General features: G+C 39.6%; 1 protein-coding gene across 1 annotated transcript; it reads left to right on the top strand.

The window, feature by feature from the left end:
* The first annotated feature begins 11,715 nt into the window (after positions 1 to 11,715).
* LOC105044231 (succinate--CoA ligase [ADP-forming] subunit beta, mitochondrial) lies at positions 11,716 to 23,396 on the top strand. Its single transcript, XM_073255315.1, has 13 exons — positions 11,716 to 12,024; positions 12,357 to 12,467; positions 13,131 to 13,242; positions 15,597 to 15,661; positions 18,649 to 18,726; positions 20,474 to 20,548; positions 20,706 to 20,858; positions 20,982 to 21,116; positions 21,322 to 21,486; positions 21,721 to 21,843; positions 22,899 to 22,970; positions 23,088 to 23,144; positions 23,240 to 23,396. The coding sequence occupies exons 1-13, from the start codon at positions 11,923 to 11,925 to the stop codon at positions 23,258 to 23,260; spliced, it is 1,269 nt and encodes a 422-aa protein (XP_073111416.1). The 5' UTR covers positions 11,716 to 11,922; the 3' UTR covers positions 23,261 to 23,396.
* Positions 23,397 to 23,676: the final 280 nt, after the last annotated feature.

Below are 23,676 nucleotides of genomic sequence, written 5' to 3'. Positions count from 1 at the left end.
ATTCCTCATTCATAATAGTCTTTTGCTTCATATGTGTGCTCTATTTTCATATTGAATTGCTCGCTCTGTGTCTTTATAAAAGACTTCTCATTGAATTCATATGACTACATCTAGGATAAGCAAACTACGGAAAATACAATCAGCTTTAGGATAATCACGGTGCAAAAATAGGTCAAGAATTACATTTCTTCAAAAGAATATAAGTTTTGTCAAACTTGCAAAGTTCGGAGAAGAGGCTTGATGGAGGATGTGATCAATTGTCCTTTTCTTTTTTCTTTTTGTTTTTTTTTTTTTTTTTTGTGTGGGTGGGGTTGGTGACTCTTAAGGCCAAATGACATGCATGTCCTGGGTTCTTAATTTACATATGGAGTTTTGTGAAAGGGCAAACAAGAGGACACCATCCATATTCTTCATGCAGGCGGATCAAGTCAGCAACACAGCCATCATCATTCATTACTGCTGTCAAATCGACCAGACTTTTGTAGATGTTAATTAACAGCATCAGGATGAAATTTGCCAATAAACTTATTGCATTTCCCACCTAATCCAACTACACCGAGGCGGCTCCCTCACTCCCCTTTCTCCCGTGACTTCTCTCGTCACTGCCTTATCACAGGACTAGTTAGATGCAGCAAACCGTTGCAACGAATATTTTTTCCATACATAGTGGAAAGCAACACATAAGGAGAAGAATCATGTCGTGCCAATTCCACAAGCTCCTCATCCCATCCTCGTGAATTGTGCTAGCTGAAGGGACCATCAGGTTCAGAGGGTACATGTTAGCTCGTCGATCAACTCCCCGGCCTCTTTAAGAAAACAATCAGGGCCAATGATATCTATCATGCAAGCACAGTGATCAACTACTACTCTTGGAATCATTCCATACTTGGTCATTGAGACAAAGAAGACATGTCCTTCAGAGACCAGCCTCGCGTGACTACGAGCTGTAAGAATTAATGCCGAGGAATGTGACATCATCAGGCTTGTGGTTCTTCCATCACTAGGAAGAGAATGAGTGCTTCTACAGCATACCCATTCTTTGCTAATTCAACAATCATAGTGTTGGGATATACCGACCGCCGATCGATCGACCAACTCTGACGGACGATCCCGACCGACTCCGACGGACGACTCCGACGGACGATCCCGACCGACTCCGACGGACGACTCCGACGGACGACCCCGACGGACGACTCCGACCGACTGGCCGACCGGCCTACCGATTGGCCGACCGACCGACCGACTGGCCGACCGACCGATAGACCGGCCGACTGGCCGACCGACCGACCGACCGACTGGCCGACCGATCGATCGACCGAACGCCATCACCGGCCGATTAACGGTCCTTTACCGACGGAGGATATGTCGGTCGGGCGACCTTTTCCACTCTCCCGACCGACTGAACCAGGAAGTCTGATGGCCGACTCTCGCAACATGCCCGGCTGATCATCGGAGGGGCCCGAATCTCCACCCGGCGCCACACAGCTGGCCACCGACCTAGGGTCGGTCGACTCCTCCGATCGCCGTACAGCCGCCAGAGCTTGTCAGCCCTGACAGCGACATGCGGCACCGCCACCTAAGGGCATTATCCCGCCTAGGGCATTGTCAACCCTAGCGATTTGACAGCCCCACGACGATGTGACACTTTCACGGCGACTCTGACAGTCTACAGTGAGTTGACAATTCCTCAATTGTCCGCGCCATTAATGACGGCGCCATACCATGCTCCACTATAAAATCGGGGAAGGCAACAGTGCAGAGGGACCTCTTCGAAACCACAGGCTTGCTCCCCCCTCTCTCTCTCTCTCGATTGAGCTCTCTGTCTTCATTTCACTGTTGCCCAGTCACCTCTCTGACTTGACCGTCGGAGGGTCCCCGCCGGAGCTGCCTCCGATCAGTGTGGACTTCATTTTGCAGGTGCACGTTCCCCGGCGATCGGACGACGAGGCAATTGGCCGCAACAGATTGGCGCACCAGGTAGGGGGACGATGACGAAGACAAGAGCCCAACGATCGAGGATCATCGGGTCGGCGAGGAGCTCTTCCCATCGGGAAGAGGCCTCCCCGCCACCATCGACGGCGGAGCCCAGCTCCCCACATCCCACGGTGACCACGGAGGCGCAGATCGCGGCCATCGTACGACAGATGACCGTACTGACGGACGCAGTCAAGAGCCTCCAGCAACAACCGGCGGCCCGTCCAATGCCCTCAAGGAGCAGCCGCCGACGCCCGCGCCGATCCCCGTCGCCTCCGCGCGAGCGCCCGCAACAGCGCTCCCGTGGAGAGGAGGAGGGGCGGCCACGGCGCGATGCCTGACAGTCCCAGCAGCTCTCTCCTTCCCTGCTGGAGCGGGCGAGGAAGGAGAAGCGACCGCGAACGCCGTCCGCCTCTCTCTCGGACTCTTCTGGAGACTCCACTCCTGGGGTTTTCCAGCACCGACGGACAGACGACTACGAACGCAGGTTCGAGAAAATCGACCGTCGGCTCGCGCAGCTGCAGGTGGACGGGCAGAAGTCTTCAAACGACGTCGACTTCCAGACCGCCCAACCTCTCTTCCGACTCATCCTCGACGAATCGATCCCCAGTCGGTTCAAGATGCCGCACGTGGAGTCTTACGACGGCTCCACCGACCCAATCGACCATCTGGAAAGCTACAAAGCTCTCATGACGATTCAAGGGGCAACCGACGCTCTCCTTTGCATCGGCTTCCCCGCCACGCTCCGCAAAGCTGCCAGGGCCTGGTACTCCGGCCTCCATTCGGGAAGTATCCACTCCTTCGGACAGCTCGAACATTCCTTCGTGATCCATTTCAGCACCAGTCGGAAGCCGCCACGAACCTCGGACAGTCTTTTCTCCCTCAAGCAGAGAGACGCGATTCAATGCGGCCACGCTTGAGGTCCGGGACCTCAACGGAGACATGGCCATCTCGGCCATGAAACGGGGGCTAAGGACATCCCGGTTCACCTACTCCCAGGACAAAACCCTCCCCCGAACATACGCCGAACTGCTGGAGCGCGCGTACAAGTACATGCGCGCGGACGAAGGAACTTCCGACCGGCGCCTGACTTAAGGCACGGGCCGAAAAGAAAAATAGAAGAAAGGTCGGGCCCATGCTGAACCCAACAGGCCCTCCACCGATAGATGGGTCTTGCCCCGACAATGGAGTCCGAGACCGACGCATCGCAGGTATGACTCCTACACCCCTCTCCCCGCTCCTCGTGCGCAGATCCTGATAGAGATCGAAGGAGCGGAGAATCTACGACGGCCTCAGCCTTTGAAAGCAAAAGGCCCCGACCAACACGGTCGATCGTCGATCGCCGAATTAACATGACTCGATCACCGATCGCCGAAATCGACGGCCTCAGCCTTTGAAGGCAAAAGGCTCCGACCAACATGGTCGATCGTCGATCGCCGAATCAACGGCTCGATCACCGATCGCCGAAATCGACGGCCTCAGCCTTTGAAGGCAAAAGGCCCCGACCGACATGGCCGATCGTCGATCACCGAATCAATGGCTCGATCATCGATCGTCGAAATCGACGGCCTCAGCCTTTGAAGGCAAAAGGCCCCGACCAACATGGCTGATCGTCGATCGCCGAATCAATGGCTCGATCATCGATTGTCGAAATCGACGGCCTCAACCTTTGAAGGTAAAAGGCCCCGACCAACACGGCCGATCGTCGATCGCCGAATCAACATGACTCGATCACCGATCGTCGAAATCGACGGCCTCAGCCTTTGAAGGCAAAAGGTCCCGACCAACACGGTCGATCGTCGATCGTCAAACCGATGGCCTCGGCCTCTGAAGGCAAAAGGCCCCGACCAACATGACTCGATCACCGATCGCCGAAATCGACGGCCTCAGCCTTTGAAGGCAAAAGGCCCCGACCAACATGGCTCGATTGCCGATCGCCGAATCTATGACTCCGTCGTCGGCCTGATCGATGAATCGCCGAACCAATTGCTCAATCTACGTCTCGATCGTCGAGGACATATCGGATTCTACGATGGAGATCGAAGGAGCGGAATATCTACGATGGCCCCCACCTCGGAAGGCAAAGGGCTTCGACTAATGCGGCTGGCTAACTTGCCGACTTAGCTTCGACTAAGAAAGGCAAAATGCCAAGACGACCGCAGTCGCATTCGCGACATACCGATCTGGTCACGACCGATCGAAGGATATTCGGCTTGCCACCGTTTATCATACATCCCGACGCATACGTCCGACCAAGGACTGGACAATGGATATTTGACTTGCCATCGTTATCCTATCCGAATATGTCGGACGCTACTCGACTATCAGATTCTGCGGAATGATCATGTCGACGAGCAACGTTCGGAGGTTGGCCGACCTCCGACCCGACGTGCATGCTCGACCTACAGTCGGGATGACCGATATTGGATCGTTCGTTGATGTGATCGTCAGAGTCGGGGCAAGAAAAGACGAAAAATCACTCCTTTCGTCCGAAGCCGTCGCCCACGTGTTCACGCGAGCCAACACGACATCGGGCTCAGGAGTGGGGGGGGCAACTGTTGGGATATACCGACCACCGACCGACCGACCAACTCCGACGGACGACCCCGACCGACTCCGACGGACGACTCCGACGGACGACCCCGACGGACGACTCCGACCGACTGGCCGACCGGCCTACCGACTGGCCGACCGACCGACCGACTGGCCGACCGACCGACCGACTGGCCGACCGACCGATCGACCGAACGCCATCACCGGCCGATTAACGGTCCTTTACCGACGGAAGATATGTCGGTCGGGCAGACCTTTTCCACTCTCCCGACCGACTGAACCAGGAAGTCTGATGGCCGACTCTCGCAACATGCCTGGCTGACCATCGGAGGGGCCCGAATCTCTACCCGACGCCACACAACTGGCCACCGACCTAGGGTCGGTCGACTCCTCCGATCGCCGTACAGCCGCCAGAGCCTGTCAGCCCTGACAGCGACATGCGGCACCGCCACCTAAGGGCATTATCCCGCCTAGGGCATTGTCAACCCTAGCGATTTGACAGCCCCACGGCGATGTGACACTTTCACGGCGATTCTGACAGTCTACAGTGAGTTGACAATTCCTCAATTGTCCGCGCCATTAATGACGGCGCCATACCACGCTCCACTATAAATATCGGGGAAGGCAACAGTGCAGAGGGACCTCTTCGAAACCACAGGCTTGCTCCCTCCTCTCTCTCTCTCGATTGAGCTCTCTGTCTTCATTTCACTGTTGCCCAGTCACCTCTCTGACTTGACCGTCGGAGGGTCTCCGCCGGAGCCACCTCCGATCAGTGTGGACTTCTCATTTTGCAGGTGCACATTCTCCGACGATCGGACGATGAGGTGATTGGCCGCAACACATAGTGTTCCATAAGACTATGTCTTCTTTACATTTCAATTCTTTAAAGACTTCCCTCCCAAAAAAAATTTTAAAGGCTTGAAGGGAAGCGCTTATCGTGCACATTTTAAATACTTGTCTATGAGAACACTGCTCGCATACTAAAATAGGCTGTCGACCTCCTTGCCATCTCGCGAAGCAGCTAAGTGATGGAGCACCAACCTCTTAAAACACTAGCAGTTAGGTGAGCACAAACACTTAAAACACTAGCAAATGTGGCCCCATCTGACTGTGTTTTATAATTGAGCATTTTCCGAAACAGCAAGAATATTGTATCACATTCTAACCGTATTCTAAGCTCCTCTGGAAATAATACCTGTCCATATCTTGCATTGACCACAAAAAATGACTGACCTGATCAAGATTGCTCTCGACTACAACAGAATGCAATTGCTTGCCTAAATCTATGCTCTCCAAAGAAGCACATGCACCAAAAATGCTGACAAAAACGAATTCATCAGGCTCAGAGCCAAGTCCCTTCATCTCAGAAAACAATCCAATTACTTCTTACGGTTGCCCCTTATGTAGATGACTGCCAAGCATTAATTGATCATCGCATCCAATGACTAATAACTTCATCAAAGCATTTCTGCCACGCTGCGACAACATTTGTTTTGTAATTTGGATGTGCACGCATTGGACACAAAGTTTGGCGGTGACATGATTTTATTGTTTGGTATGAAGGCACATTAAGCTGGTTACATTTTGTTGTTTTGCATTCGAGTGCAAATCAGGGAACATACATCAAACCTTAGCCTAACCAGTAAAATTAACAAGGTTCCTCAAGCATCAAATTAAGATTTATTTTGCAATTTGTACTTTGCAAAACTTGCTGATGATCGAACTTTTTTTCGAGTACTCTTTAGTTCTCCATTTTTTTCTTCCAGATTTAATTAGTAATATGGTTAGTGTTGCTGCAAGGCCCAGGAGGAAAGATGATGAGGTCGGTATTGAACCTAACTGGAGAGCTGCTAAAAGTCAGACCGACGTAGACCGCGAGAGGATCTGTAAAAGAAGTCCTAAAACTGATGGGGTACCCTCCAGTTTAAAACCTTCCGATGTTTAAGTCGATCAGGACCTTAAGAACAGATAGTGGAAAGTAGAGAATTGGAAGGTAAGAAGAGAGAATTTGGGTGGAAAGAATGAAAACTCAATTCTTTTCAATAAGGGAAAGCTAAATAAATTCAGCAGAGTCATGGCTCTATGAGTTCTAATTTATCTTTCAGAGAGTATCATGTCATTCTTTATATTAAGTGGGCTTGCTCAGACCGTTAGACTGTTAGGAGAATTTGTTAGGCCGTTGAGAATCTGTTACGTCGTTAGTTTGTTATAACAGAATAGCCAGTTATATGAAGATCATGAGTCGTTCATCTACGTGAAGATTAGCTGTAACATAACTGAAAGATAGCTATAGCAAAACTGAACAGTAATTGATTCAGTATATATGATTCTGAATTACATCGGTTCAGGACTGATGTCCCTATTTGCATATCGATAGAAGATTGCGGTGATCATAATGTTCCGTCAAGAGTCAATCTAGATCAACTCATATTAGTATTCAATCAAACTGAAAGTTAAATCTGATCGGCATTTCGCCGACCTAAACTTGAAATAGACTTGATCAATATAATTTTCAGAATAAAGATATACTAACCCTTCTGATGATGTCATGTGATCAGAGATCGGTTAGCTGTGCCAACACATGTTTCTTATTTTTCAGATCTGAAGTATTCTACCGTCAATAATAAATATGCCGTTACGGTATTAATTTTTTAATGATTCAAAGCAACACGTCGCTTTTTGCAAACGATCCGTTGGATCCAACAATTATGAGGACTTAGATAATCGAAAGCTCATTATTATCTAAATGGTTATGCCCAAATACATGTATATCACGTGGTACTATGCTATTAGTCACTTCAGCTATCATACGGATCAAACCTACATGGCTTAATCAAAAGAGATGCGTTGAAAGATTTTTTTTTCAGAATCATTAGATTACTGTGGAGTAACACCGATTTGATGATAGATCAGATTGATTTGGATTATTGATGAACTCTATAAATAGATCTGTATTCGGTATAAGAATTATTTTACCGTTTTCTCTTAACACGGAAGAGCTGCCGGATTTTCATCTCAGGAAACAATCCAATCACTTCTCGTGGTTGGCCATTCTGTAGATGGCCACCAAGCATTACTTGAGCATCGCATCTCAGACAATTCCTCCCACATAACATCCAATGACTAATGACTTCATCACAGAGTTTCTGCCACGCTGCTATGGCGCGCATTTATTTTGTAATTTGGGTGTGCACGCATTGGACATAAAGTTCGACAGTGACATGGTTTTATTGTTTGATATGAAGGCATATCCAGCTGGTTACATATTGTCGTTTTGCATTCGAGTGCAAATCAGGGAACATACATCAACCCTTTGCCTAACCAATGAATTTAACAAGGTTCCTCGGGCATCAAATTAAGATTTATTTTGCAATTTGTACTTTGCAAAACTTGCTGATGATCAAACTTCTTTCGTGTACTCTTTCGTCCTCCATCTTTTTCTTCTGGGTTTAATTAGTAATATTGTTAGTAATATTTTTATGGATTCAATGCCACTTAAGAGAAGAAAATGAAAAGCCAGAAGTGTGACGGTATCATTATTTATATGGCAAAAAGTTCTGTTACATAAATACTTATAAATCTTGCTTTCAATCGCATGAGATGGGACATCCTAATTTCTCCACCGACAGAGCAGCCCATTATCCCACCCACGCCACTGAACATCCGATCTACAGACACTGATTGCTCTCTTTCATCCTCATTTTCTCATCTCTTATTATTTTTTTCTCTTTATTTTTTTATTTTTATTTTTTTTATTGATTTTTTTATTTTTTTATTTTTTATTTTAGTTTTTTTTCTTCAATTTTTTTTCACAAGATCGAATGACTGGGATACCTTTCGTTCTGAAAAAGTTTAAGATATTATTTTTAAAATCATCCAATATATGTTATGGATTATTAATTTCATATGAAATAATAATTTAATCTATATATGGAATTATGTCACGCAGTTACTCGGCTGTGACTTAAACAGGTGCGTCCAACACAGACACATCCACGATCAATCCATCAAATCATTGTCCATCAAACATTATTATGATTCACCAAAAAAAACATTATTATGATTCACGTGCAGATGCAACCATTATCATATATTTTGTATTGAGCCTATACATACGCAGTATTTGGTGATGTAAAAGAGATCACGATGATCCATGATTATTGTTGGTTCGAATTCTATAATAATTTAATTATTAATAATTTATAATTATAATATTTGATAGATTATAATTAAAAAATTAAAAAATTTTAAATATCTATGAATAATATATTTAGTATTCTATAAAAATTCAAAATCATTGATTATATAATATCAAAATTATACATAATATATTCCATAAAAATATATTTATTAATCATATATAATATATTATAAATAAAATATTATTATATTTATTAATATATTAATAATTAATAGATTCTATAAAAATATATTCATAAATCCTATAAGTTATTAAACCTATAAAAATATATTAATTATTATTATAAAATTAATATTTTTATTTATACCTATAATATATTATTTATTAATACAAATAGTTATTTTGATTAGAAAAATAAGATAAATTGAAGTAATATACTAAATATTTATTTAAATATAAATTACAATAAGATATTTGTATTCTAATTTAAATTATCATTAAATCATATATGACAATAATATGATTAATAATATATTATCATGTAATATATATTATAAATATAATATATAATATCAAATATAATATAATATAATATAATATATATAATATTGATATAATATATTAATGGTTTATTGATATACCAAATTTTTTACTAGACTAATGGATATTCTTATCCTTATATTTCAGTCCAAGGTTATTGTCTGAGATGATATTGGATTCTCGACCTCAAAGATAGATATCTATCTCATCACTAGATTGGGGGTGATAAGAGAAGTAGGGGTGATTTGAAATCATTAGTATATAGGATCATTCTGGTGTAACTAAATGCGATGATCTCATCATCTTCATCTATATCATCTTTGATGTTGACCAAAGTCTCCTAAATAATTATCAAGTCTACATCCCATATGGAACCATATCACTGGATATTAATATCTACTTTATAAAAAGAGAATATTATTATCTAGAAACTATAGTACATGTTGGTTATATGTGCTCCAAAATGATTGGTCACATCACAAGTGGACAGTGGTGTGCAAAATTCAGAACATATTTTTTTTATAAAAAATTAGAGATAAATTCTCAGCTCTACTTTTAACTTAAAAGCAACTCTCCAAATAAATTTTCTGTAAAAGTATCTATCCATTCCAAACATAAGTTAAAAGCAACTATCTATTTTGACTGAAATTATTCTTATACCCATGTATCCTTTAAAATATTACCGTATTACATTATCATAGTACAATATTCTTTTATAATAAGATAGTATTACATTATATTAATATAGTATACCTTTATAATAATGCAATATTACTTTATTGTATTATTTAATGTAGTACTTATTTACAATAAGGTAGCATTACATTATCATAGTGTAGTATTCTTTTATTGTAGTATTACTTTATAATAATACAGTGTTGCTTAAATTGAAGTATAACTTTATAATAGTATAGTATTATTTTATAATAATAAAATATTACTTTTATTATAGTGTAGTATTATTTTATAGTAATATAGTATTATTTTATAGGATTTTGTTATGGTGCTCCATTAATATTATTTCATCATTAAAGACATTTAAGACATTACACTACTATCATTTTTCTATATTTTATTTTAAAAAAATAGTATTTAATTATTTTTTAATTTTTCTTCTTCTTCGTTGTTTCTCCTAGTCGCTGCCTGCCATTTGGCTCCTTACTGCCGCACGCCACCTCCATCCTCCTCCTCCTCCTTCGTCCACCTCCCTACTGCCTCCTGCATCCCCCCGACGGTACTGCCCGCAGCTTCTCCGCACCAACCCCACCCTTTGGCCCCACCCGCGGCACCTCTGCTTCTCTCTGCCCGCAAGTCCTTTGTCTCCCTCCACTCATGGTCCCCCCACCCCCTTGTGTGTCGGCGAGTCGTTCACTTGCGTCTACTACAGTGGCCACCTCTGATGCCTGCCAGCACCTATAGCTCCTCTATCCACACTGCCCTCCATCGTGTGCGCCCGCTTCTACCTTCTACACCGCTCCCCAGCACCCTGCATCCCCCCCAAGCCTGTCCTCGACTTTTACGCTGGCCCACAACCCCACCCCCGTCGGTTGTGGTTTCTCCGTGCTGCCGCAAACTGCCCCCCACCCCGCACTGCCCTCTCCTATGCGAGCCCACCCCCGGCTTGTGCACCGCTCCCCAACACCATACCCCTCCATCTCCCCCATCGCTTCTTCGTGCCGCTACAAACTTGCCCCCCCAATCCCAGGTTACTCGGCCCCCTATCCCATGTCGCCCTCCCCCACATGTGCCCACTTCTGCCCCTGCATGTGCCTTCTGTGCCACTTCCCACACCCCTTAAGCTTTTGCTTTTGCGCTGCCCTCCCACCCCATGTCGCTCTCCCCCGCACACACCCACCCTCATCTTTTGCGCTGCTCCCCACACCACCACCACTACCTCTCTCGTGGCTTTTGCGCCGCCTCACAAACCCACCTCCATCGGCCCCCGGCTTCTTTGCGCCATCACAAATCGGCCCCCCACCCCAGGGCATTGCAGCTTCTGCCCATCTCGTGCTGCTACAAATCGCCCTCCTAAAAACAGAGTAGGCTTTTTGAAAAGATAATAAAAAAAATAATTGTGGTATGAAATAACTTTAAATTTTGAAATATTTATCGCATCAGCTATATATATTTGCATATCAACTGATTGAAATCCGATAATCTATTTTTAATCTAACAGTCAGAAATAAATAAATAATAAAAAGATTAAAATTTTTTTTGAAGCACCATAGTAAAATCCTACTTTATATAATAGTATAATATTATTTTGTAACTACAATGATAGTTGGATCACTTCACTTCATCTAGATAGTTATTTTTAAGTTATATTTTAAATGAGAAAAATTTTTTATCTAAAATTTAGATAGATAATTTTATTAAATTTAAATTTAATTATATATATATATATATTATCGTATGATTAATATATTTTTTTTATTTCGTTTATTTTTATTTTCCGGCATGCTTCTGACATCTGACCGGCCCAGGCAGCCGCGTTCGAGCGCCTGCCCAGTGCGTACTTCAATTTCAGCTGCACCGGCGGTACAGCGAAAGCTAAAACCCCTTGCTTTCTTCCAACATCTGAGGACTTAATAATAAACAGACGGGGGGAAGAGAAAAAGGGGCTGCATCTTTTCTCCCTTCCGTTCTCTATTCTTCCTATAATCCTATTCCTTCCGCTAGGTTTTAGACAATTCTTGGGTTTGCACTTGGGAAGTATGGTCAGGGGATCGGTCGGAAAGCTCGTGTCCCGGTCTCTCTCGCTTGCCAGTAGATGGCAGCAGCAACAGCTGCGGCGCCTCAACATCCATGAATACCAGGTCAAGATTTCTTCTCTCCTTGTGTTTCCTTTCTTTGGTTTTTCTTTAGATCTTACTTCGATGGTCTGGGCTATTATCAGATAAAAAGGAGAGAGATGTAAGATTTTCTTATGCCTATTGGCTTTTATGTTTATTCGATCTGGGTCTTGTTTGAGAATTTTCTCTATCGTTCAAAGAATTCATATTTTTTTAATTTCATTTTCCTTGACATATTTTCACTGCTTTCTTTCTTTCGATCTTTCATTCTTTCAGTGCTTTGTATTCTTTTAATGACCTCCATATTTAAGTTGGATCTGTTTTTCCGTTGGGAATCTAATACTGGTATCGTGCAGGGCGCTGAATTGATGTCAAAGCATGGAATAAATGTTCCAAGGGGAGTTGCCGTTGGCTCTGCTGAGGAGGTGAAAAAGGCCATCAAAGATGTTTTCTACAGTGAAAAGGAGGTATATTTGTTCTTTAGTATATAGCATATCAGATTCTTGATCGGTTCTATGTAGGGTTTCTTTTTCTTTTAAATGATAGCGGCCACTTCTGTCCTTCTTAGTGACGACACTTTCTTAATGCCATTCATGGTGATTCTTGAAACATTTCCCTATCATTTGTATACTGTGAGTTCTTTATACAAATCTCTGCAAGGACAGAAAATGCATATTTCTTATGGTAGTCTTTTAATGATGCATCAGTAAATAATGAAATCAAAAGTTGAAGAAAAATGATGACAAATATGTAATCGGCATTAAGTAATTTGGACAAGACATCATCTTATTTGCAAGACATATGAAACTCCGTAGCGTCATTTGGTGTTGCCAGATATGGTTTGCCACTGTTGTCATGCCAGCTTTAGAATATGAGTATTTGATGTGGGACAAGGCAGCATTTCTAAATGCTCTGCCCCTGACAATACTGAGATGTGCTGTATATTTGCCATGGTGTTACCAGTACTTTTGTCCATGATGCCTCTTTGCATTTATCTGTTTTGGTATGTTGAATGGCTTACTGGATCCACTGATGTCATGTTAGGTTTTCTTGCATCAATACTCAACATATCAGTTACCCTAACCGAACTAATCTTTCAATCTCAAAGAATGCCAATGTTGTTGCTGCAGGTGGTGGTGAAAAGTCAAATTCTTGCTGGTGGCCGAGGTTTGGGAACCTTCAAGAGTGGACTTAAGGGTGGAGTGCACATTGTTAAAACTGAAGAGGTGGAAGATATGGCTGGTATGAGGGATGATTGTATTCCATTTTTCTGTTTAATCATACATTTATTGTCAGCATAATTGTGGAAAGATGGTATGACCATTTAAGCCTGCCTGTCTGGATCTATAAATTAGACAACCTGATAGTTTGTTTCTGATATTGGAAAAGGCTTACGAATATGATCCTGTTTGGAGGTAATGGAATATAAAGATCAGGAACCCTTATAGAAGAAAATTCAGGGATAGGATTTATCATATTGTATGTGTAAGCACCTCAGATTAGGCTGCTGGCTGATGATACGAAATTCAATATCTGTTGCCTTTTGGAATCTTCATTCATATGCATAAAGAATAGCCAGAATCACTTTTCTACATTTTTTAAATGGGCCAACTCTCTGCCACATTCTTTTAGTGATAAAACTACTACCTATTAGAAGTTATCTGGGAATTGCTACTCAAAAAGAAAGAGTACATTTTAGGTACCACATATCCAGGACAGGAATGTTGTATATTGTGTTCATTCTGGGTGGGACTTGCAATGTACATTATGCTGGATGCACTAGTGCTACCATATTCAGTTCTCAACCCCTATAGATGCATATTCTAAAGCATACGAAAACGTGTGACAAATTTTAACATGTAATTTTTTGGACAGCTCTATGATAAGATCATAAGAGAAAAAATATTATGCATAAAACTACATGTTTTATATATGCAACAAATACAACTATGTTATGCATTGTTGTAAATGATATGTATCAACAGAAAGACACTATGACCAAATTAATAATACAATTACTTTGTTTTGGAAATAATTTTGCAAGAAACGCACTTTAAAATTTTTGTACAGAAGAACTGTTTGTATTAATACATCTTTCTATGCAATGTTGAGTTTTGCAACTTACTTGTTGATGGGTCATGATGCATAGAGATGATGATTGATTCTAGTTGGATAAATTGCCCACAGGATATGGGATGTGTATAATGGTGCTGAAGCCTGGTAAGACATATGCCATATTATACAATAAGATCTCCAGGCAAATGCACCTGTATGAAGAATAAGAAGAAGAATGAAATATATTTGATGCAACTGCCCTTTCTTTTTATGCATAGAGAATGTAGATAAGATATTCTAATGGCATGCATTCACTACACATGGAATAGGAGTAAAAAGACAAACTAATAATGTTTTGATAACTATGCCCTTCAGTATGTAATTGTACTGCTCATGTCACTTTATTCTTAATCACTCTCATATGAATTTAGCATGTTTCTTGAAAATGAAGCCAGAGTTTAAGTTAACTATCCAATCTTAAATTATTTAAATCTCCACAAAAAGAAAAAAAAAATCTTCCCTTGCTTAGACTGTTGTATGCAAGTGGATGGAATGAGTTAAGTTGGGCTCAGATTCAGCTATTGTTAGATACATCTTGTTCTGTTTTGTACTTGCTCTTTATGGATAGACCATCTATGAATGTTACAACAAATTATTTTGTTAACCTAGAGTTTGTTCTAACAAATATAACTCTAAACTCACAGTAGGCCTACTCTAGTTTTTGTTCATTGAAAATATGCAATTTCAACTTGTGTTGTACGTAACCTACCAACCATACGCCATTTGCATGCTCTCTACTTTAGAGATCACGGTGTATGATCAATTCAAAATATGGGAATGTTCAAGGACTGGATCTCAACTTAACCTCCCTTAACGTTCTCATAGAAAATTCCCAAGAAAGGCAAGTTTTGAGAAAGTGAGGGGCTTGTCATGACATAGTGCCACTTGGCAGGGAGGAGATACATCTTTCACCTTTATGTAAGATTCCATAAAACTAAGCATATCTTTTCAGAAATTTGGCCTTTAATGACCAAGTGTCTTGCTTTATTTCTTTTCTATAACAGCAAGGTAAAACACACTGAAATCGCCCATCCTCCGCGGCCCCCCTGCCCAAAAATATGAAATCTGAGTTATGATCCATTCAACATCTCTTTCAAAAATCTATGGAAATTGTATCATATATTTGTTTCTGACTCTTTTTCTTCGACATCTCCAATCCAACATCTTGTGTATGCTGGATTCCAACACAAATTCATACTGTGACCGCCAAGTACTATATAAGATAGGAATCCATGACAACTAAGTTATAATTTTAAATGCTTTTGCTTCTGGTGAATGTACTGAAGTAGACTCCTCTTGGGCATGTATATTTAAAATTTCACTTATTGAACATTTTTTGATTTGTCAATATTGGATGTTTACTGAGCTTGCTTTTCTAAAATGATTATGAACAGTTATTGGAATATATTTCATATTATAGCCATCTAATTCCCATTTCAGGATTATTGTATGTTTCAACTGAATTCACTCATTCTTTGCAGGTAAAATGCTTGGCCAGATTCTGGTCACCAAACAAACTGGTCCTCAAGGAAAGATTGTGAACAAGGTTAGGGAATACTTCTGGTTAGACAATTTTGTATTTTAGTCAATTCCTTAAACCAGACAATTTTGTATTTTAGTCAATTCCTTACCTTAAATTTGATATTTCCATGTCAACTTTTCTATTCTTACATTAGGCTTGATGATCAGTGAAAATATAGTGTCTCTTTGTTACAGTTTTTCATATTATTGTCTATATATTCTAAATTCCTAATTATATGTTGCATGGAACATACACTTCCTGAAGTTCATAGTCTTATTCATAGCCCTGCTTTAGAGGTGGATTAAGTCTATATTCAAGCTCTTTTACTTTGTTACACTTTCATATCATTGTCTATACATTCTAAATTTCTAATTATACGTTACATGGGACATACACTTCCCGAGTTCATAGTCTTATTCATAGCCCTGCTTTAGAGGTGGATTAAGTCTATATTGAAGCTGTTTTAATCTCTCTGATTCTATGTTCATTTGACATTATTTAAGTGTTGCATAAAACTGTACTTAGTTTGAATCCATTCCTATGTACCTGTCAGCAGTTGGAAAGTAAGATGCTCACCTAGAGCTTACTCGTTTTTGGTTCATCAAATCTTCAGCCTCATTGGAAATACAATGTATAACTGTAACATGCCAGTTATGTTCTTGTAAGTTCTTGATTTGGATGCAATCAACTTTTTTATGCTACTTTGTCTATAGATTTATTATTCTAGCCACTGTGAATGAATGATAATAGGTACTACTGCAGTTAATAGGAATACGTGATGAAAAAGAATTCATAGAGTATGTGTTAAGGTTCATAAAGTATGGTTTTGGTATGTAAATCTAAGACTCGTAAGCTTTAGTGGTGGAATGCATCAAATAATTTAAGTTTACTGTATCTTTAGATGTGGCTGAATGGCTTATATTGATAACATCGCACTAGATTCCTTTTTCTCTTGTAACCATCATTCATCCTAGAAGAACTCAAGTTTGGGCTACATTAGTGAAAATCTATAACAACCAACTAAAACCAAGTACCCAACTAAGTTGCCTCAATTTGAATTAGACTGCATACAAGACACAGTATTCTTTTGCTAGCTGATGTTTGGGCACTAGGGCTCGATTATCATACAAAACTTTTATGAAAGATGTTGCGAAGTGCACATAAACAAGTTCTTGCAACTTTAACTGTTATAGTAAAATTGTCTATGACAAAAGGATGCATGCAAATATCAATAATGTGGATCAGGATGCATAAAAAAATTTGGTTCCATAAACTAGGTTTTAAAATGTAGTTATATAAAACATTCTTCCTTTACTATAAATCAACTTCCTCTAACAACTGTCAGTTGGGACATGTGAAACATATTATTTTGAGGTTTTGGCTTCGTATTATCTTCCATTGTTGTTGTATATGCATTTGTTTCTTCCAAGAATTTATAACAAGCGAAAGCAAAACTCTATTATTTGGATGTTAAGAAAAAAGGGACTACATGCTGAATTGTGGAGCACAGTTGATCCTATGGTTTTAGATCCTCCTTATCCAGTTGGGTTGTACTAAGCCAATGGACATGTGCAATGCACTTTGGGAAAAATATTAAGTAATAGAAGATATATGAAATTTAAATCAGAAGCAAAACTAAAGTAAAATGTAAAAAAAGGAAAAATAAATAATTACATAAATAAATTGAACTGAGGAGATACAAAACATGACTAAATAGGAGGAAAAGCAAATATTAGTTAGAAATATAAAACTGAGAAAATAAAATGGAAACGCGAGTAAACATATCATGTGGACTTTATTTATGAATTAGTGTCAACCCCTACTTGTCTGTATTAGTGTTTCTGAATAAGTTTCAGAGGACATGGAAGCTATTCAATGTTTCATACCCTTCCCCTCATTTAGTTCTATTTGCATTTCAAGGTTCTAATTTCAGCCTAAAACCAATTCATTGCAGCTGAAATCGGCTATTTCTGATCGTGGACAATTTTGGCTGAAACCTACAACTACAAGCTTTGGTCTGCTAAGCCATTTTCGGTTGTCTCAGTGAGTTTCGATGGAAATAGACAAAACTGATCATAAAGACTATATTTATCCTTCGTTTATCTCTTTAGTGTCATTCTGGGGTCATTTATTTATTTATTTTGGGTAATTAGTGTCACTTTTGGATCCGTTCTCAAGTTTTGAGTTAAAAGAAAGGTTCTCGGTTCATGTGGTAGCATTTCCTAGCTATGTGAGTATTTCTTCAAGTAATTTTTGGACTTTCCAGGTCTTATAAATTCAGATGTAATTTCTGCAATCATAGATATATCATACATAAATCAATAGATCTATCCTCCTAAGTCTTGGAAAGTGTGAACTTCTATCTGTTAAATTTCTGACCAATTAAAAAATATCGGAGAACAAACAGATTAAAAAGAAAAGATGAGAAAGTCGTGGCTGGTACATACAGCTTTATTTGGAGTGTTAAGCATTTGACAGAAATAAATAATTTATTTCAAGATTTGAACAATTAATTGCCTAGAATGCTAGCCTACTCATGAGTGATGAACCTGGTCTAGTATTGCTAAGAATGCCCCCACACCCCATGCACCCCCCAACACCATACACAAAAGAAAAAGAGAAAAAGTAAAAAAGGAAAAAAGGGAAAGAAAAACAAAGGGACCCAAGGAAGATTCAAGCCCCAACTTCTGAGGTCTGCAAGCAAGTCTTATAGATAACTAGATGAACTGAAGGGACTTTAGTCTTGATTTCAAATTTTCAAATTGTAATATGTATGTTGGTATCGGGATCTGGTCATGATCGTGATTAATCATTATACCAGATTCATATTTGTGAATATCAAACATATTTGAATTTCTTTGCTAGAACCTGTGGGTGGAATCTCAAGCTCACAGTGTCATGTATTTATGCTGTGTTCTCAATAGATCACAGAAGTTAATCCATTCAACTGAAATTGTTTTTAGGTATTTTGTTGGCATTAAATTTGTTAATAACACCTTATTTTGTCACAGGCGTACTTGTGTGAGAAGCTATCACTTGTTAATGAGATGTACTTCGCTATCACCCTTGACCGTAAAACTGCTGGTCCGGTATGTCCTCCAATCATGTTCTAGGTTTCCGGTACCATGTTAGTTGTCTGTTGCATGATATATAACACATTTACATCTATTGACCTACATGTGGCATTTGTCAGCGGGTATTTACTTTTGATTCTTGTTTGATTTTTGCTACATATTTCTTTTTTAACTCAGAGTTATCAATATTTTTTCCCTTTCTGTAAGTGAATGTTCAAGAGAAGCACTTCTATATTGTCTCCAATCAGAACCACGTTTCATGATCCAAATTCTGAAAAAAAGAAAAAACATCAATGCAAAATTTTGAAATCCTAGGTGCTTTGCTTACTTAATTCATCCCCCCCCCTCTCCCCCACTCACCCTCTCTCTCTTGCACACATCACATACATGCACACCCCCTACATACACAAGGACATAGGCACACATGCATTCTCATGCATAATTAGGGTCTATACAGTTAATCCATCTTTATTTTAGGAAGATTGAAATCAAGGACATTATGAAAGTCTGTATTCCATTAGATCTTGTGACACAAATAGCTTTATTGTGAATGCAGGGACAAGCTGATGAAAAGATTTTATATCTTTTAAAACATGGTCTTGAGTCCTGGCCATGCTGGTTTGTGTTTGTGCCATATGGCACGTAGTGGGCTGTTTGATCATGGACACACTACACTGGTGCATGCCATTGTAGTTTTTACTTGTTCATGTTGAATTACAATTTGGAAACAACATTCAAATAATTAAAACTAAATATCATATTTTAGGTTTCCATTACATGAAACTCCTCATGGATAGACAAAAATAAGCAGCGTATATGATTTTGTCAAAAGTAGATAATTTTTAAGTTGGTAAGGGTGTCAAATATATATATATATTTTTTTGATTTTTAGTTCTGAAGAAAATATATATATATATATATAAAAAGAAATCACTTCCCATGGAAACTTTATGCTGCCTTAATGCAAATTTTTCTGCAAATCATGTTTCCTAAAAAAAAACTTGTTTTTCAGAACAGTTTCGGGAATGTGGTTTGTTCAAAGCATGTATAGGCATCTGAGAATTGTTTGCTGGTAATTTTATTCTAACTTCCTGTCCCTTTGGAGAAAGAAACATAGTATGGACAAACTAATTTAAAAAAAAAAAAAAAAAAAAATCTGGTGTACAACAATAGATGTGAGCCATATGGAGCTGAAAGAGGGTTCATGCAAGGGCAATCTTAGTCTCTTCTTGTGCTGAGCATTAACTATTTATTAGGTAATGGATTGATTATTGCATTTATTCCATATTACATAATCTCATAGATGAAACAGCTATGGTTTGTCAATGGCTAAATATTATTCTTTCTGTGTACTTCCTTATACTCAACTTGAAATCTTTGATTTGCTATTTTTGATGTTTGAGTTCATTGTGGCTAGTTGTTTGATTGCATTGGTTATAGCAATCATGAACTTTGGCTTAAGTAGTATTTTGGAAGTCAAGTGCATTATGTGCGCTGCTGAGGCATTGCCTAGTTCTGAGTCATAATGGTGGCTACCTAGGCGGGCACCTAGGTGGATTTTGTGGGAAAATTAACAAACATCGTAAATGTACATGTATACAAATCGAACTGATAATGTTAAATAATCTATATGGATGGAATTGTTTATTCTTTTCAATTGGTCACTTGTTTATTTATTTTCATGTGGTCTTCATATTAAGGCTGCCTTCTCCAGTAAAGATACAGATCTGCTCTTATCTGACTTGTTATCATTATTTTGCAGCTCATCATAGCTTGTAGAAAGGGCGGAACTAGCATTGAAGACCTCGCGGAAAAATTTCCGGACATGATCATTAAGGTCATCTTCATTTCTATTCATGTTTATCAGAGAGGACCCTTCTGAGATGATTAGTAGGGTTGGTTTGTTATTTCTGTATAGATTTTTTTAATTTCACAATTTAGTGGTTCTAGGTTGGTATGGTGATATACTAAACCTTGTTTCTTCCAATGGCAAGGTCCCAATTGATGTTTTCAAGGGAATCACAGATGAAGATGCAGCTAAAGTTGTTGATGGTTTAGCACCTAAGGTGGCAGATAGAAATGCTTGCATAGAACAAGTGAAGAAGCTTTACAAACTCTTTTGTGAATGTGATTGCACATTGTTGGAGGTAAGTTGGTCATAGAGTTTTGACTTGGCTGCAAAATTCTTTGTGAATTTTGTCAATTTTAGTGCTCTTTTGATTCTTTAGCTATTATTCCTATTTTAATATTTGAATACTTTTTCTGGTTAGATAAATCCAATTGCTGAGACATCTGATAACCAGCTAGTAGCAGCTGATGCAAAGTTGAACTTTGATGACAATGCTGCTTTCCGTCGGAAGGAGATATTTGCTCTCCGTGATTCATCCCAAGAAGATCCTAGAGAGGTGTAACACATGTTCTAGACATTTTGATGTGAAGTTGTTAAACTGTTTACAAAAAAAATGCTTGATAGATATGATTGAACTAAACATTTAGTCTTTCTACATGTAGAAGCTTAAAAATTCTGGGTTGCTAATTTAGGATCAGTGCTTGTTAAAAAAATGTATTATAGCCTTTTATTCCTTGCGTAAATTCTCTTTTCTTTTTCAGGTTGCTGCTGCGAAAGCAGATCTGAACTATATTGGATTGGATGGAGAAATTGGATGTATGGTTAATGGTGCAGGACTGGCTATGGCTACAATGGATATAATAAAATTGCATGGTGGTACTCCTGCCAATTTTCTTGATGTTGGTGGCAATGCATCAGAAGGCCAGGTGCAAATTTTGGTTCAACGTCTGTAGTTTTTTAGCTGCAAAGCCACCTAATCAATGTTTTAAATGTCTATCCTTGGTAGATAAATAAAGAAACAAATATTTGTAGATTAATATTTCTTGACGATAATTCACATCAATGTGTATATGCTTCATCTTTCTGTTAATTGTAGGCATGCTTATGCATTTAAGATTCATTTCCTACTGATATGTCTAACTTGGTAAGTTGTTCTTCAGGTGGTGGAAGCATTCAAAATATTAACATCTGATGATAAAGTGAAGGCGATTTTGGTCAACATATTCGGTGGAATCATGAAATGTGATGTGATAGCAAGTGGAATTGTCAATGCAGCCAGACAGGTATCTTTTCTGTCACACACCCGCCCCCCCCCTCCTTTTCCACTAATATTTTGCTTTCCTTAATGCCAAGGAGATCTATAACTGTGAGAGCGTGCTTATTATTGAAGCTTGCTTATTATTGAAGCTGTGCAGTCCTTGAGATCAGAAGGCAGCCTAACATATGCTCATACTAAAATATGCTTGTCTTTATTCAAATGATTGTTGTAGAAACTTGTTCCTTTATTTGAAACGTTAATCAACAGTATTGATTATGCAAGATGCAGATTCTGAAACTAGTGATTGATTTTGAGGAATGCTAATTGCTTTATCATTTTTCTTTTGAAAGATAAACTTTTCAAGATTGAGTTAATATATCCACTGGCTACTATGATCATTTTCCTATCTTTGCAACTTCTACCCACGACCTTGCTTTTAAAAGCTTGAGTACTTCCCTTGATGTGAGCTCGTTCCTTGTCTATTTTGCTCTTGAATGACCATTTTGTCAGTTGCCATCTTTTTATTGACTTCATGATCGAGAAATCCTCAAAATGTTGTTAAAGTCACGGGTCATAATGGCTTCCCGTGGACTAGCTTCCCGTGGACTACTTTTCATCATAAGAAATGCAAACTGAGAGGATCATAATCTAATTTTTAAAGTAAAAAGAAATTATTTTACCTATTTCTTCATGCTCCTAATTCTTCCCGGCAATTCTTGTATCAATGAATTTGTACTTGATCTTTATTTTTATTAGTTTTCCATCCAAAACTGGACCTTAAGATTATTCAATGTATCTGCTGCACTTGAAGTAAATTCCACGATGAGGAAGTGTACCCTTCTGAAGGAGCCATCCTCCGACAACAATATAAGAAAATAAAATATAGCTTGAACTTGTTCATGTATACGTGTCACTGGATAACCTTAGTTGATACCAGAGGCTAGTTGAATTACTTCATTTATGTTCATTTATTTTTTTTAATTTACTTTCCTCGTTTCTGAGACATGAATAAATCTTTGTTTTCATACTTATTTTTGCATCCTTAGTGACCTAAACCATTTTTTCCCCTGTAACTGCCAGGTTTCACTGAAAGTACCTGTGGTGGTTCGTTTAGAAGGCACCAATGTTGATCAGGGGAAGAGAATTCTCAAGGTACCCGACTACGAGTTTTGATCTTTTTGTTATCTACTTTCTTTTGTCCTTTATGTTCTGTTGTCTCTTGTAAAGAAACCAATATAACATTGACAGTGATGGTGTTATAATTTGTAGGAGAGTGGGATGACCTTGATCACGGCAGAAGATTTGGATGATGCTGCAGAAAAAGCTGTAATAGCTGCGTCAAGCTAAGAATTTTTAAGACCTATACAATTCCTGATTTCTTTATGATAAGAAAGAAACCCGATGCTCTGATGATTTTCCAGGAGCACTCGCTACATTTTTAAGCAACGGAATTTTATTCTTTCAAGGATTTTCGCCTGTGGTCTGGACCTTGGATGCAAACCCTTTGAAATAAGGTGGTCTGGTTCTACGAATTGTCAAAGCTGACCGACGGAGGCGTTAATGTTATTGGTCATGCAACTTTTTTTTCTCCTCCAAATATAATTATTTTTTTTTTCAAATATAACTATTTTTCTTCATGTTGAAAGATGAGGGAAACGGCATTGGTACAACGTTGCATGTTTCGGACGTGCATCACTGAACTTTGAAATTTGGACCGCATCACTGAAAAAGAAGAAGAAGAAGAATAAAAAGAAGAAGAAAAGAAGGAGAAAGAAAAAAAAAGAGGAGAGAAAAAGGAAACTATAAAAAGAATGTGATATGCAATGGCTCTGACGTCCGACGGAATTCGCAACGGCCT

The sequence above is a fragment of the Elaeis guineensis genome, chromosome 4 (genome assembly GCF_000442705.2).
Source record: "Elaeis guineensis isolate ETL-2024a chromosome 4, EG11, whole genome shotgun sequence".
NCBI lineage: Eukaryota > Viridiplantae > Streptophyta > Magnoliopsida > Arecales > Arecaceae > Elaeis > Elaeis guineensis.
Note: the sequence above shows the minus strand (reverse complement) of the source record. Positions and strands in the feature narration are given on the sequence as shown.

What these genes read in the sequence shown, in the direction of transcription:
- LOC105044231 (XM_073255315.1), top strand. Translation starts at nt 11,923, where the DNA reads ATGGTCAGGGGATCGGTCGGAAAGCTCGTGTCCCGGTCTCTCTCGCTT. An exon ending in TCAACATCCATGAATACCAG is followed by an intron (nt 12,025 to 12,356) that starts GTCAAGATTTCT and finishes GGTATCGTGCAG; the next exon opens with GGCGCTGAATTGATGTCAAA. An exon ending in CCCAAGAAGATCCTAGAGAG is followed by an intron (nt 21,117 to 21,321) that starts GTGTAACACATG and finishes TTTCTTTTTCAG; the next exon opens with GTTGCTGCTGCGAAAGCAGA.